Source organism: Dermochelys coriacea, chromosome 1 (genome assembly GCF_009764565.3).
Source record: "Dermochelys coriacea isolate rDerCor1 chromosome 1, rDerCor1.pri.v4, whole genome shotgun sequence".
Classification (NCBI taxonomy): domain Eukaryota; kingdom Metazoa; phylum Chordata; order Testudines; family Dermochelyidae; genus Dermochelys; species Dermochelys coriacea.
In genome coordinates, this window is record NC_050068.2 from 147,580,177 (window position 1) to 147,594,877 (window position 14,701).

Sequence of the window (14,701 nt, forward strand, 5' to 3'; positions counted from 1 at the left end):
AGCTTTAATATACCTTTACATACATACATACATACATACATACATACATACATAAACTATACTAAACTCATTCTTACACTTAGTTTCCCAAAATCCTGTAAAGACACAAAACATAAAACAGTCTAAGTATAGTTGATTATTTTAAAGCATTTTCATTTTTGACATTTAGAAACAGGACATATCTCCAGCTTTCAAGGCCTTCTATGAGATAAATATAATCTGACTGGGAAATAAAAACAAACCTCAAAAGACAAAAATGTCTTGTATTTTACAGATTTGGTGGATTTGCAGAAAACGAAAACAATCCAAGACTTCTCTCCTTCCCCACCAAGTTTCAAAGATCAAGTAAAAAGGAAGGCGATGAAAGCAATTGCTTCAACTGAAAATTTGAACTGTCTTGTTTATGTCTCGATACCTTGAGATTCAAAATAGTGTTCAATTTCTATTAGTGCCAAATTGAAAGAAACAGTAAAAAGAACTCAATAATAACTTTGCTGCATAATTAAATTGGGTTCACAAATGCTGGTGAAGTTGTAAGGTAAGAATATTTAATGACGGTGTCTTTGTTCTTTGCAGGAATATTGCTTCTCAAATAGTGAGCACAAATAGTTATCCAGACTCCTCAAACAACTCTCTATGGATACAAGTGTGAAGAATGTGCTTAGGTATTTAATATAGGTGCCACTGCATGTTTGTTAAAACATCTGGATCTCAGAAAATCTTCATTTGCTCTCAAGTAAACACTTATATAAAGACAAACTGTACCATAAACTTGTTAACACAGTATGAGAAAGAAGGAATTGTGTGCTAGTATAAATATAATCGTGTAGCAGGGCAGTTCTTAAATGTTTATAAAAGAAACAGTTGTCCTGCAATAGCTAGTCTAACAAATTGAGAATTTCTAAAAAATGTGGAAGCAGCAGCACAATATGAGATTAATCCAGCATCTAGTTTTCTTTATGATTTTGAATGGACAGAAGATAAACACAAGAAAAAGCTTTTATAAACACTGGGAGTGAAATCCCGGTCCAATTGAAATCAGTAGGAGTTATGCTATTGACACCAATGGAGCCAGGTTCTCACCCAGGTAGTTAACATTTCTGAAATCTAGGAACCGATTTCTGATCACACTAACAGAGTTACACAGGTGTGGAATTAGGTAAACAAGATCCGAATCTGGCCCAAAGTGTTTTAGGTTCCATATGTTCAGGCACAAAAGTATCTCAGTTACACTTATATATCCAAGCTGTCCGGTGAGAACCATGTAATTCATAAACAGTTTCTTGAAATGGATTTCCCATGGGAAATCAACACTTTAGAAAGGTCTGTAGAATAAAGAATGGTACAGGGTCAGAATAGACTCCCATTTGTAATGGAAAAGCCCATCAATGTTTAGTTCTTATCCCACTCTTGAAACGCTCTATAAAATTTAGTAATGATGCAAAATATAAACCTTAACAAGTGTATACTATACAAAGATTAAATAAGTTTGTATAGTTCCAACTAAGACGCACAGCAGATTCATGGCTAGATGCAATTTATTGGAACATATTTGTATTTGGTGTTTACATATTCAGAAAGTCTGGCAACTACAAATAGTAAATTTTTATTTACTTTTTAAAAAGAAAGAAAAAGATGGGAATAGTATATTGCTATCTTGTACATTTTCAGGGGATGAAATGGGGGAGAGGAATTATATTAAGAATGGATATTTATATTTCTAATCTCTAAGAGTTTCATAACTAATTCTTTATCACTATATTAATATTGGCAAAACATTCCGAATTATATGAGTTTAGAAACATTGTGTGGGCTTGTAGAGATTTGGCAATTCTTCTCCCATCTTTCATTATGCTGCCAGAATTTTCAGTTACTGTTGAAAGTGTTCATTAATACAGGACTTTCAAGGATTAACTCTGTGCATTAGTGAAACCCCTCACTTTAACTCACTCCTCCCTCAGTCGCGTAGTGAATATGCTTAAAGATACTGAGGTTTGAGAAAGTTCCAAAGAGCATGTGAACACAGATCCCAGGCTGAAACAGAAGAGACAGTAGAAACATGTCTGCAACTATACCAGAAATTAAAAACTCTGTCTACAACTAAAAGTGAACGAATAAAGTTAAAGTATTACACATGACAGTTTCACCTGGCATTTAAAACTGTTTAATTTGTGTTTGATTGGTCTAATAAGGAAACTATGATCCATAATAAAGTAGGTAACTAGCCAATGTGAATACACAGCCAAGTATGACATAGGGTAGGTGTACGCTGCATTTAGAGGTGTGATTGCAGCCCGTGTAGGCATACCCACATTAGCTTTAATTTAGCTAGTGTGGCTAAAAGTAGCAATGAAGATGTGGTGGTGGTGGTGGTGGTACAGGCTTCAGTGTGGGTTGTACAAGCCCACTCAGGACCCTGGGTTCTTACTCATGTTTAAAATTAATGCCACTATAGAATGCTCTAGACATTAACGGACCTATAAAGCACTGGTGAGACGTTCTCAGGCACTTCGGTAATGAGGGTGGCAAAAATTCCTATCTTAGCCTGTTTAATTTAGGTAACATTTAGAAATTGTTAACTTGGGGTCAGATTTATACTTTTGTCTTAACTCTGTTTGAGGTAGGCTTGAGTGGTACAAAGCACTGAAAAATAGTGGCAATGATTCTGGTCCAAAGTGTTCATGCAGTTGACAGACTTTTGTTCATGAAATATTTTCTTTCTAAAAGTTGCCAAACAGGTTTGCCCTTTTGGCAGAAGAGACTAGAAGAAAGTCTATAAAGCACAGGCATATACTTACAGCAGAGCGCTTTCTGCAGTCTTCGAAGTTTCATGGCAGTTCTGTAAGCCGAGAATCTAACATTGTTCAGGTCAGCTACAAGGGGAAAGTTAAAAAAAGAGAGGATCACTGTTTCACCAGAAAAGCGTATGGATTCAAAGACCAGCTAACAAATCAGGTTATAAATCTAAATCAAGAAAATACCCACTGGTTTATGTGTGAAAAATTACAAGTATGGGGAGGAGGGGAAAATCTGTTAAAAATTAGTTTTCTAATGCAATCATCAATATGATCAATAATTATCAACAGTCATTTAATAGAGTATTGCCTTGCTCTGGCTGCAATGATATTTTGAATTCCATGGCACCTAAAACATCATAATTATCAAAAAAGGCGTTTCATGTTATAGTGAAGATACCATATCTTCTTGGGTTATGCCCAATTTAAGAAAATTAAGAATCTTGAACGCCTCCCTCTCTGCTTTATATATGCCCTGTTAGGGCAGCTGGAAGAGAGATTTCTGCACAGATAAAACTGGTAGGCTACTGCTAGGCTCTGAACATGGAAACCAGCAACAGGATACAATCCAGTTTTGTAACGTACAGAAGTTAGTCAGTTTCACTTAGTGCTGTGTTTAATAAAGTGTAGGCCATGCTCCAAGATCCAAAAGATTCTTCCCAAGTCTACTCCTCCTTTGATTTATCCAGAGAGGTAGCTTTTCAGGTGCTCTTTTGAAGTTGTAATGAGCTGACTGGCTCCTACTATTCAGAGGCAGACAGGAGTGAGAGTGGCCAAGAAACATATTATGTAACAAGGCTGTAACAATACTGTTATTCCAGCTTTATCATTTAAAGATATATCATCATGGCGAACAAAACCAAAATATTTGTAATTTCCTTCTAAACCTGAACAGAGTTGAAAAACTACTTCTAAAATCAGGGCAGCACAGATAAAATCTCTGCTGGGCTACAGACCAAACAAGTTACATGGGGAAGGGGTGTAACAATAGTATATTTTACAACCATTAGTTAAGCCTCTCAGCAACTTGCGATATTGGCAACGGCTATACAAGGATGATTCAACAGTGACATGCAGCTATTTTTGGGGTGAAGCACAACAGCTATTTAGCAGCCTAAGGAAGTTTGGGACAAGAAGTGAATAATACCATGTAAAACTAAAACCAAAGGGGCAATATTAGACAGATATAATACAATTAACCAAATTGGAAGAAACCTGTGTTAATACCCTTACTCAGGAAAATTGCCATTGAATTATTAATGATCAGATAGTAGTCTACCGATTCATTTCCTATATACACTGCCACTGGTGGTAGGTAACAGAGCATTGTTAAATGGAAACAGCAATATATAGACTGAAGAATAGAAACTATCTAACTCTGGCTCTGATCCAACTTGCTGGTGGTCTTTGGCAAATCACTTAATTTCTCAAACCAAAATTTTAATTACAGAAGCTTGAGATCTGGATGCAAATATGTGCACGCTATGCGATTGTGATGACGAGCAAAGGTATTTAACAAGTTAACTGCAGCTGCAATCCTGGTAAATACATCAGCTAACCTAGGTGTGCTACAGCATTCACATTTTTTGTGCAGGCAAAAGGGGACTATGCTTTTTCAAAATGATGCCCGCAATCTCAATTTCCCCACGGAGACATGGTGAGACCAAATAAGTGCTTTGAAGGTGTAAACTGATACATATGTGCAAAGAGAAAAGGAGTACCCGTGGCACCTTAGAGATTAACAAATTTTAAAAAACTCACACAGATACAGACAGACATCATCTTCCTCTCCAAATGCAAACAGATGGACATCATACCGAAAGGACTGAAGGTAAAAAATCCATTACAATCTACATACCACACAGACTATGCTGAAATTTGTTAGTCTCTAAGGTGCCACGGGTACTCCTTTTCTTTTTGCGAATACAGACTAACACGGCTGCTACCCTGAAATATGTGCAAAGAGTTACTCACAAAATGGTTTTTCCACCAAATGCATCCGATGAAGTGAGCTGTAGCTCACGAAAGCTTATGCTCAAATAAATTTGTTAGTCTCTAAGGTGCCACAAGTCCTCCTTTTCTTTTTGTGAATACAGACTAACGGCAGCTACTCTGAAACCTGTCACGAAATGGAATGTCAGGTCTATATATCCATCCATCTAATCCACTTTAGAATGCTACTGATGTTTGAGTACTATCCCAATTACATAATATATTTTCGTTAAGCTATTTTGTGAGAGTATTTTGAGGTTTCCTTATTTGATAGATGGTATGCAAAATGCTCTACCCAAAGCATCTGCCTTGTAGAGGAGATTGGCGGCTTTCATCATTGTGTATTTGCAGATTTCCTTCTCTCTACACAATTCTGTGCACCTTTCTAATGGCACCTCTCTCGTGTATTATTCCTGCCAACTCTAACTCTCTATAATACTGACAGGTCCATAAACCTTAATGTAGTTTGGAATAAACTATGTATTTAAACAAAGTAACTTTATCAGTCTTGAAGGCAAATTAATAACGTTCTCCTTTTCCATGGTACTGAGACTTCAATTTCACTTTGTACACTTGTTTACTCCTTTGTTGGAAATCTGCACTTCTATTCTGAAAAAAACACCTTGTAATTTTAGGACAAAAAGGGGCAAACGTTCTTTGTTAGAAGTAAGATGTGGAAGAGTGAGCAGTGTGGAGGGTGACAAAAACAAGGCTTTGGCTAGCATTTGACCGGCGGACTAAGCAGTCATTAAATGCCAGTTGCACAGGGTGATGGAAGTTTCTCTGCTTATGATTTACATTTTATATACACATTGCAGTCCTACTGCTGAGGAGTCTATGAAGTCATTTATGTTTTCCATCCATTTTTCTGCAAACACAATATAATACTGTATTTCCATTCACCCAAGAGATGCTGAGCATCTGAACCTACAAAGCATAAAATACAGAAATGGAATACCAGTGGTGGTGGTGCAGGGAGAAGCTGTAAAGTCTGGAAGGAAGTTAGATGAACTGGAAAGAACAGAAGTTATTTTGTATCAATATATCAATGTATGGTGCTGTAAAACCTTGTTACCCTGTTGCTCTGATCTTAACATACTGCCTCTATTCTCTTAATGAAGGGTTATTTAGAAATTAATGAATGACTGATCTTTCAATTCGCTGGCAGTTCCACAAACCAAGGGGAAATGGATTTGAGTTGAACCAAAAATTTCAAAACATTTAGGTGACCTGAAAAAGTTGACCAAAACTTTGTTTTTAGTCACCTGAAATGTTCTCCCCTCCCCCGGAACTTTTTATAAATAAAAGCAAAGGAAATGTAGGGCTAGAGCAGGGATTAGCAACCTTTGGCATATGGCCTGCCAAGGTAAGCCCCCTGGCAAGCCGGGTCGGTTTGTTTACCCGCCGCGTCCATAGGTTTGGCCAATCACAGCTTCCACTGGTCACGGTTCACCACTCCAGGCCAATGGGGGCTGCTGAAAGCAGCACGGGCTGAGGGATGTGCTGGCCGCTGCTTTCCACAGCCCCCCTTGGCTGGAGTGGTGAACTGCAGCCAATGGGAGCTGCGATCGGCTGACCCTGCAGATGTGGCAGGTAAACAAACTGGCCTGGCCAGCCAGGGGGCTTACCTTGGCAGGCCGCATGCCAAAGGTTGCCAATCCCTGGGCTAGAGTCACAAAGCAGCAGCAAGAGGACTCCTATATTGCAGGACAGTGCCCCATTCGCAGGGTTATGAAATATTCTAGTATAGGTGTCTCTCAGTCTCTCCTGCTAAAGGTGTTCCACTTTGTCTAAATAATTAAATAATTATTGCATCAGCAACATGAACTTGGGTAAACATGCCTGTCCTATGAGTGCGCTAACCACCAGGCTAGAGAGGCACTCTCTTGATGTGCTAATGACTATTCAAGTATTTTATACACTACAGAATAGCTCAACAAGAGAGACTGCTGGAAACTCACACTAGAATAGCCCATAGCCCAGCAGCTAAAACTCTCTCCTCTAGCATAGGAGACCCTTCTCAAATCCCTTCTCCACAACAGCCAGAGGGGAGAATTGAACTGAGGTCTCCATCAGGCTAAAGGTTATGAGGGAGCTGCCGCCACCACCAGCCTCCTGTTCAATGTCTTGGCTTGTTAATATTGAGTGGGCTATAATATGGAGCTGGAGGACACTTGATGGTAACAGCCAGGCACTTAGTTTTATCTGAATCCACAACCAGACCAGGGTATACCGCTTCTTACCCAACCAGACTGCCTATCAGCTGCAGCAATTCACCAAACTGAGCCAACAACACCAACCCATCGGCAAATTCAAGATCTGAAAACAGAATGGCATCCAGCTCAGTGCTCAGACAACAGCTGCTATTCAAACAACAAAAAATTAGTTTCAGAGTAGCAGCCATGTTAGTCCGTATTTGCAAAAAGAAAAGGAGTACTTGTGGTACCTTAGAGACTAACAAATTTATTTGAGCATAAGCTTTCATGAGTTACAGCTCACTTCATCGGATGCATTCGGTGGAAAAATACAGTGGGGAGATTTATATACACATGCAGGTAACATGAAACAATGGGTTTTATCATACACACTGTAAGGAGAGTGATCACTTCAGATGAGCCATCACCAGCAAGAAGGGGGGGGGCGGGAGAAGGAGGAAAACCTTTTGTGGTGATAATCAAGGTGGGCCGTTTCCAGCAGTTAACAAGAACGTCTGAGGAACAGTGGGGGTAGGGTGGGGGGGAGAAATAACATAGGGAAATATTTTACTTTGTGTAATGACCCATCCACTCCCAGTCTCTATTCAAGCCTAAGTTAATTGTATCCAGTTTGCAAGTTAATTCCAATTCAGCAGTCTCTCGTTGGAGTCTGTTTTTGAAGTTTTTTCGTTGAAGGATAGCCACTCTCAGGTCTGTAATCGAGTGACCGGAGAGATTGAAGTGTTCTCCAACTGGGTTTTGAATGGTATAATTCTTGACGTCTGATTTGTGTCCATTTATTCTTTTACGTAGAGACTGTCCAGTTTGACCAATGTACATGGCAGAGGGGCATTGCTGGCACATGATGGCATATATCACATTGGTAGATGCGCAGGTGAACGAGCCTCTGATAGTGTGGCTGATGTGATTAGGCCCTATGATGGTGTCCCCTGAATAGATATGTGGACAGAGTTGGCAACGGGCTTTGTTGCAAGAATAGGTTCCTGGGTTAATGGTTCTGTTGTGTGGTTGCTAGTGAGTATTTGCTTCAGGTTGGGGGGCTGTCTGTAAGCAAGGACTAGCCTGTCTCCCAAGAACTATGAGAGTGATGGGTCGTCCTTCAGGATAGGTTGTAGATCCTTGATGATGCATTGGAGAGGTTTTAGTTGGGGGCTGAATGTGATGGCTAGTGGTGTTTTGTTATTTTCTTTGTTAGACCTGTCCTGTAGTAGGTGACTTCTGTGTACTCTTCTGGCTCTGTCAATCTGTTTCTTCACTTCAGCAGGTGGGTATTGTAGTTGTAAGAATGCATGATAGAGATCTTGTAGGTGTTTGTGTCTGTCTGAGGGGTTGGAGCAAATGCGATTGTATCGTAGAGCTTGACTGTAGACAATGGATTGTGTGGTGTTATCTGGATGAAAGCTAGAGGCATGTAGGTAGGAATAGTGGTCCACTTCCTGGACACTACGGTGCTAGTAAGTGATGGTCACATAAACACCACCCTATATCGGAAACCTACTGACCGCTATTCCTACCTACATGCCTCTAACTTTCACAGATAACACCACACGATCCATTGTCTGCAGCCAAGCTCTACGATATAACCAATGCCCCTCTGCCATGTACATTGGTCAAACTGGACAGTCTCTACGTAAAAGAATAAATGGACACAAATCAGACGTCAAGAATTATAACATTCAAAAACCAGTCGGAGAACACTTCAATCTCCCTAGTCACTCGACTACAGACCTGAGAGTGGCTATCCTTCAACGAAAAAACTTCAAAAACAGACTCCAACGAGAGACTGCTGAATTGGAATTAATTTGCAAATTGGATACAATTAACTTAGGCTTGAATAGAGATTGGGAGTGGATGGGTCATTACACAAAGTAAAACTATTTCCCCATGTTATTTCCCCCCCCCCACCCCCACTGTTTTCTCAGACGTTCTTGTTAACTGCTGGAAACGGTCCACCTTGATTATCACCACAAAAGGTTTTCCTCCTTCTCCCTCCCCCCCCCCCGCTGGTAATAGCTCATCTTAAGTGATCACTCTCCTTACAGTGTGCATGATAAAAACCATTGTTTCATGTTCTCTGTTTGTGTATATAAATCTCCCCACTGTATTTTCCACCGAATGCATCCGATGAAGTGAGCTGTAGCTCATGAAAGCTTATGCTCAAATAAATTTGTTAGTCTCTAAGGTGCCACAAGTACTCCTTTTCTTTTAACAAAAGATTAGGTGGCTTCACAGGGTAGTTTATTGGCACTTAACAACTGGAGGACTAGAGTTCAAATTCCAAGTTAGATCATAGGGGAAAACTGGGAGATGATGCGTTTGTTGCTTCTTGAACAACAAAGGTAGCTAGACCTGTCAGTTAGCAGAAACCTGCATCTATGGATCTGCTTGGCAGCTTTCTCAAGATGTGTGTGGCCCTATTCAGAGGCTATTGTGTACCTTACAGCTCCTCTTTCTTTATCATCGTCTTTATCTCTGGGATTTCCAGCAGTGATTTTCTTTTATCTTTTCTCTACCTTTTTTCTCTTCTCTTTTGGAGAAATTCCTGTAGTTTTTTTTCCTCGCTTGGGGCTCTGCTGCAACTGGAGAATCACTGGGACCAAAATGCCCTTGCTGCTAGAAGCTGATCCAGTTTAACAAAGCTCCAAGCTTGAAAAGAAGAAAGTCAGGGGAGTGGTCTTGCCTCCTTAAATAGCTTTAGTACTGGCAGCAGTTGAAGTAACTGATAGCAGGCACAGTAAGGCAACAAAACATACTCCTCAGCTGGTGGCTAACTCAAGCATCAGTGCACTGTGTGTGTGGAAAGGGGAACCAGAGCAGCAATCTACCAAGAGACAACTAAGAGGGGATGTGATAGAGATCTATAAAATTTTGACTGGTGTGAAGAATATGAAGAAGACAGAACTAGGGGGTCACCCAATGAAATTAATAGGCAGCAGGTTTTAAACCAATGAAAGGAAGTACTTCTTCACACAACGCACAGTCAACCTCTGGAACTTGTTGCCAGGAAATGTTGTGAAGGCCATAAGCGTCTTCAAAAAAAGAATTGGATAAGTTCATGGAGGATAGGTCCATCAATAGCCTTAAGCCAAGATGGTCAAGGATGCAACCCTGTCTCTGGGTGTCCCTAGCTTCTGTTTCCTAGAAGCTGGGAATGGGTGACAGGGGATAGATCACTAACTGATTACCTGTTCTGTTTATTCCCTCTGAAGCATCTGGTACTGGCTACTGTCGGAAGACAGGATACTGGGCTAGATGGACCATTGGTCTGACTCAGTATGGTCATTCTTATGTTCCAGGGGGTAAGATCATCACTAATGCAAATAAATATACTTCTACAGGCAAGTCAGAGCAGAGTCTTCTTACTCTAAGAGCAAGTCTTCCTACTCAGAAAAAAGGGCCAGACACTCTCATCTAGCTTTAGTATGAATCATCCATAGCTCTTGTCCCCTTCCCAGACATTCTCCCAATGATTCTGGTCATAAAGGAGTAAACCCTTTTCAACCAGAGAGTCCACTAAGGGTCACCCCCTGAACTTCTTTTACCTGAAAACAGATAGGAAAACTAGAGAGGCAAGTTTAAAAAAAAAAAAAAGATGAACACTATAAATTATCTGAATCATGGGTGCCTGCAGGCTGAACAAGGCCAAACCCAAAAGAAATGGACTACTCTAATGATATATCATCAGATTCCTTATCTCTCAAGAGGGTAACTTTCAGGCTCCAGGTGATCCTAAAAGTGAGAAACAGGTACTTGAGAACATCTCTCCTCCCCAAGTATACTGCAACACTGATGACAAGGGTTACCTAGTCTCTTGGAATGAAGCAGACAGAGGAAAAAAACATACAGGAATCACTAAAAATCATATTTCCATCCAAAAGAAAAAAGAAATCAGGATTCGAGGTCCATACATCCAGAAACAACATTGTGACGGTGCCCTCTATAAGGCTTCATGGAAATATACTTATGAATGTATATATGACATAAGTAGAATGTGTTTTATGCTACATATGCCATGTAACTTATCTCTGTAAAGGTTATGATCTACTGAATCTATTAATCCTATCTGTATGCATGCATCATTTTTGTATATGAAGTTATGAATATTGGCTGCATACTTGTTTGATTCGGAGTAGGTTTTAGTGAAGCAGTTGGTCAGCTTCCTGAGAAAAGACTATTCTCAGTAAGTGCCCAATCAAGAAGCCCTTAAGCCAACAATAAACTTGGAGATGCCAGTCCTCAGCTGGGCTTTCCCAGGAATGTGGCTTGGCTGGTAAGGAACTCAGTCATGCATGGACATGAGACTTGCCAGGTGACTCCAAAACTCCATTTTGTAGCATAGGAGAGAGGAGGGGGATCTTTACCCACAAGAGACAGTCTATTTAAACCCCTGGGACACCCCCTCATTTTGTCTTCAGCTGGCTAAAGAGAGAGCCTCTCCACCCCCAAAGATACCTGAAATGAACAAAGGACTGTAACTATAGGGGGTGTGAGTGATTGCTGGACCCAGACTAGAATGAGACTAGTCTGTAAAAGAAAGATTACTGGAACTGGTGAGGTTTTAGTCTGTATTCAGTCTTATTGCCCTACTAGACATAGACTTGCGTGTTTTTTTCTTGGTAATTCACTTTGTTCTGTCTGTTACTACTTGGAACCACTTAAATCCTATTTTCTGTATTGAATAAAATCACTTTTTACTTATTAATTAACCCAGAGTATGTATTAATATTTGGGGTGGGGTGGGAGGGGAGTAAACAGCTGTGCATATCTCTGTCAGTGTTATAGAGGGTGAACAATTTATGAGTTTACCCTGTATGAGCTTTACACAGGGTAAAATGGATTTATTTAGGGTTTGGACCCCTTTGGGAGTTTGGCATCCGAGTGTCAAGGATGGAAAAACTTCCCAAGTTGCTTTCAATTAAGCCTACAGATGCTAGGGGATGTGGTTCAGACCTGGGTCTGGGTTTGCAGCAGGCTAGCAGGTCTGCCTCAAACCAGGTAGGGCACTGAAGTCCTAAGCTGACAGGGCAGGAAAGCAGGAGCAGAAGTAGTCTTGGCACATCACGTGGCAACCCCCAGGGGGTTTCTGTGATCCAACCCATCACAAACATTTTCAGTCCAGAGTGGGATAAACCTTCTCCAAGGGAAATGCATTCATTGCATGATTATGTTACAGAAGCATAGATGCTAACTCTGTGGATGCTCTGGGGCTGGAGAGAGAGAGAAAAAAAAAGGTGGGTGCTCAGCAGCCACCAGCCACCCGCTGATCAGTTCCTTTCTCTCCCACCCACCACTGATCAGCTGTTTGGCAGCGGGTGGGAGATGCTGGGGGGAGAGGGCAGAACAGGGCAGGAAGAGGCAGAATCTCGGGGAGGGGACTCTGTGATGCTTGCAAGTTTCCACCTCAGCTTTACTGTTCAGCTGAAGCTTTCCTTTGCCTAGCTAAAAGAATTCAAGAAGCTGTTGATGAACGTTAAAAGATCCCTGGAAAAACATTAAATATGACTTCAATAGCTTCTTCCTGTGCTACACACTATCACAGGTGCCATAAGATTCTCCATCAGCTCCATGGCAACAAATGCAGTAGCCAAATTCCCAGATCAAATGTCTTCCTCCAGGTTCAGTAACTGACTACAAGTTATGCAACAAGAAGTGGTACTCCTTTCATATGAAAAACTTTAACCAAAGGGATTCCAGACCCTTTAGAAGAAGATCTGGACAGCATAAATATCAGATAAGGAAGACCTTCTCAGCACCCTATGGATGTGAAAAAAGCTAATGCAGTTTTGGGATGCATCAGGAGAGGCATTTCCAGTAGGGATAAGGAGGTTTTAGTACCACTATACAAGGCACTGGTGAGACCTCACCTGGAATACTGTGTGCAGTTCTGGTCTCCCATGTTTAAAAAGGATGAATTCAAACTGGAGCAGGTACAGAGAAGGGCTACTAGGATGATCCGAGGAATGGAAAACTTGTCTTATGAAAGGAGACTTAAGGAGCTTGGCTTGTTTAGCCTAACTAAAAGAAGGTTGAGGGGAGATATGATTGCTCTCTATAAATATAATCAGAGGGATAAATACAGGAGAGGGAGAGGAATTATTTCAGCTCAGCACCAATGTGGACACAAGAACAAATGGGTATAAACTGGCCACCAGGAAGTTTAGACTTGAAATCAGACGAAGGTTTTTAACCATCAGAGGAGTGAAATTTTGGAATAGCCTTCCAAGGGAAGCAGTGGGGGCAAAAGATCTATCTGGCTTTAAGATTCTACTCGATAAGTTTATGGAGGAGATGGTATGATGGGATAATGGGATTTTGGTAAGTAATTGATCTTTAAATATTCAGGGTAAATAGGCCAAATCCCCTGAGATGGGATATTAGATGGATGAGATCTGAGTTACTATAGAAAATTCTTTCCTGGGTATCTGGCTGGTGAATCTTGCCCGTACGCTCAGGGTTTAGCTGATTGCCATATTTGGGGTCGGGAAGGAATTTTCCTCCAGGGCAGATTGGAGAGGCCCTGGAGGTTTTTCGCCTTCCTCTGTAGCATGGGGCATGGGTGACTTGAGGGAGGCTTCTCTGCTCCTTGAAGTCTTTGAACCATGATTTAAGGACTTCAATAGCTCAGACATGGGTGAGGTTTTTCAAAGGAGTGGGTGGGTGAGATTCTGTGGCCTGCGCTGTGCAGGAGGTCGGACTAGATGATCAGAATGGTCCCTTCTGACCTTAGTATCTATGAATCTATGAATCAAGCAATTTGCATGCCTATATGCTAATGACCAAGAACTAACACCCAATTAGTGGATATCCTATGTGGGAAAGAGTACAGCCCTCCAAAGGGTCCTTGGAATTACAAAATATGCAATCAAATTAGAAAAATTCAGAACAAATTCATCTTATTTTTCTCTGCCTCTCTGTTTTCAGTTTTTGTACTGAAAAAACACAAATGAATTGTATAAATTGCCATATGATAAGCTGGACTTTTGATACCCAGCAAAGTGGAGGTAATGATATCGAAGTATGGAATAAACACATAAAATAGGTGTTTCTGGTAAAATAATCCTGAGTGAAACAGCTAAATATTAAAATGTAAATAATTATCATTAAGTTCTGTAATCAATACCCTATTGAGACGAGTGGGAATGTGCATGCCTCCTTTAGAGTTAACTGTTTCTGGCTATACCTTTGCAACCCTAAAGGTTAAAAATACAATTTTTTTAAAATGAAAGCTTAGATTCTGTAGCACAATTCTGCTACAAACTCCATTGCAGCAGTCATAAAACACATGGAATCAATCTCTAACTTGAAAAAGTTGAGCTGTATCTTCAATGCTTTTGCAATCTTGTTGCTTCTACTGTAATTTTTCAGCTGCAATAGATTACATACAACATGAGTTTGAGTGAATCCTTTTGGCAGTGAATGGTCAGCTGAAGGTCTTTTATTTGCAAGGTGACTAGCACTGAAAATTTGAGCCACCTGCTTGAATTAACAGTAACATAACAGCGTCAAAATGCAGACTAAGAAAGACAGAAATTGGCCTCTCAGGAAAACTATTAAAAATCCATTTTTTTTCAGGTTTAACTGCAGTTTCCATATATGGATTTGAAGGAGGATGGAAAACATTTTTTTGATTAACACTAAAACCAGATTCCTTACATACATATACCTTACTGTATGGAAAGAAAAACATGTAATTTTTTT

General features: G+C 40.4%; 1 protein-coding gene across 15 annotated transcripts in view; it reads right to left on the reverse strand.

The window, feature by feature from the left end:
• DMD (dystrophin) overlaps positions 1-14,701 on the reverse strand; it is a 1,935,994-nt gene that overhangs the window by 70,374 nt on the left and 1,850,919 nt on the right. For all 15 annotated transcript variants that reach the window (XM_043505382.1, XM_043505371.1, XM_043505378.1 and 12 more), the window contains one exon: positions 2,799-2,873. In XM_043505382.1, coding sequence (XP_043361317.1) covers positions 2,799-2,873 — 75 coding nt within the window. The remainder of the gene's footprint in view (positions 1-2,798; positions 2,874-14,701) is intronic.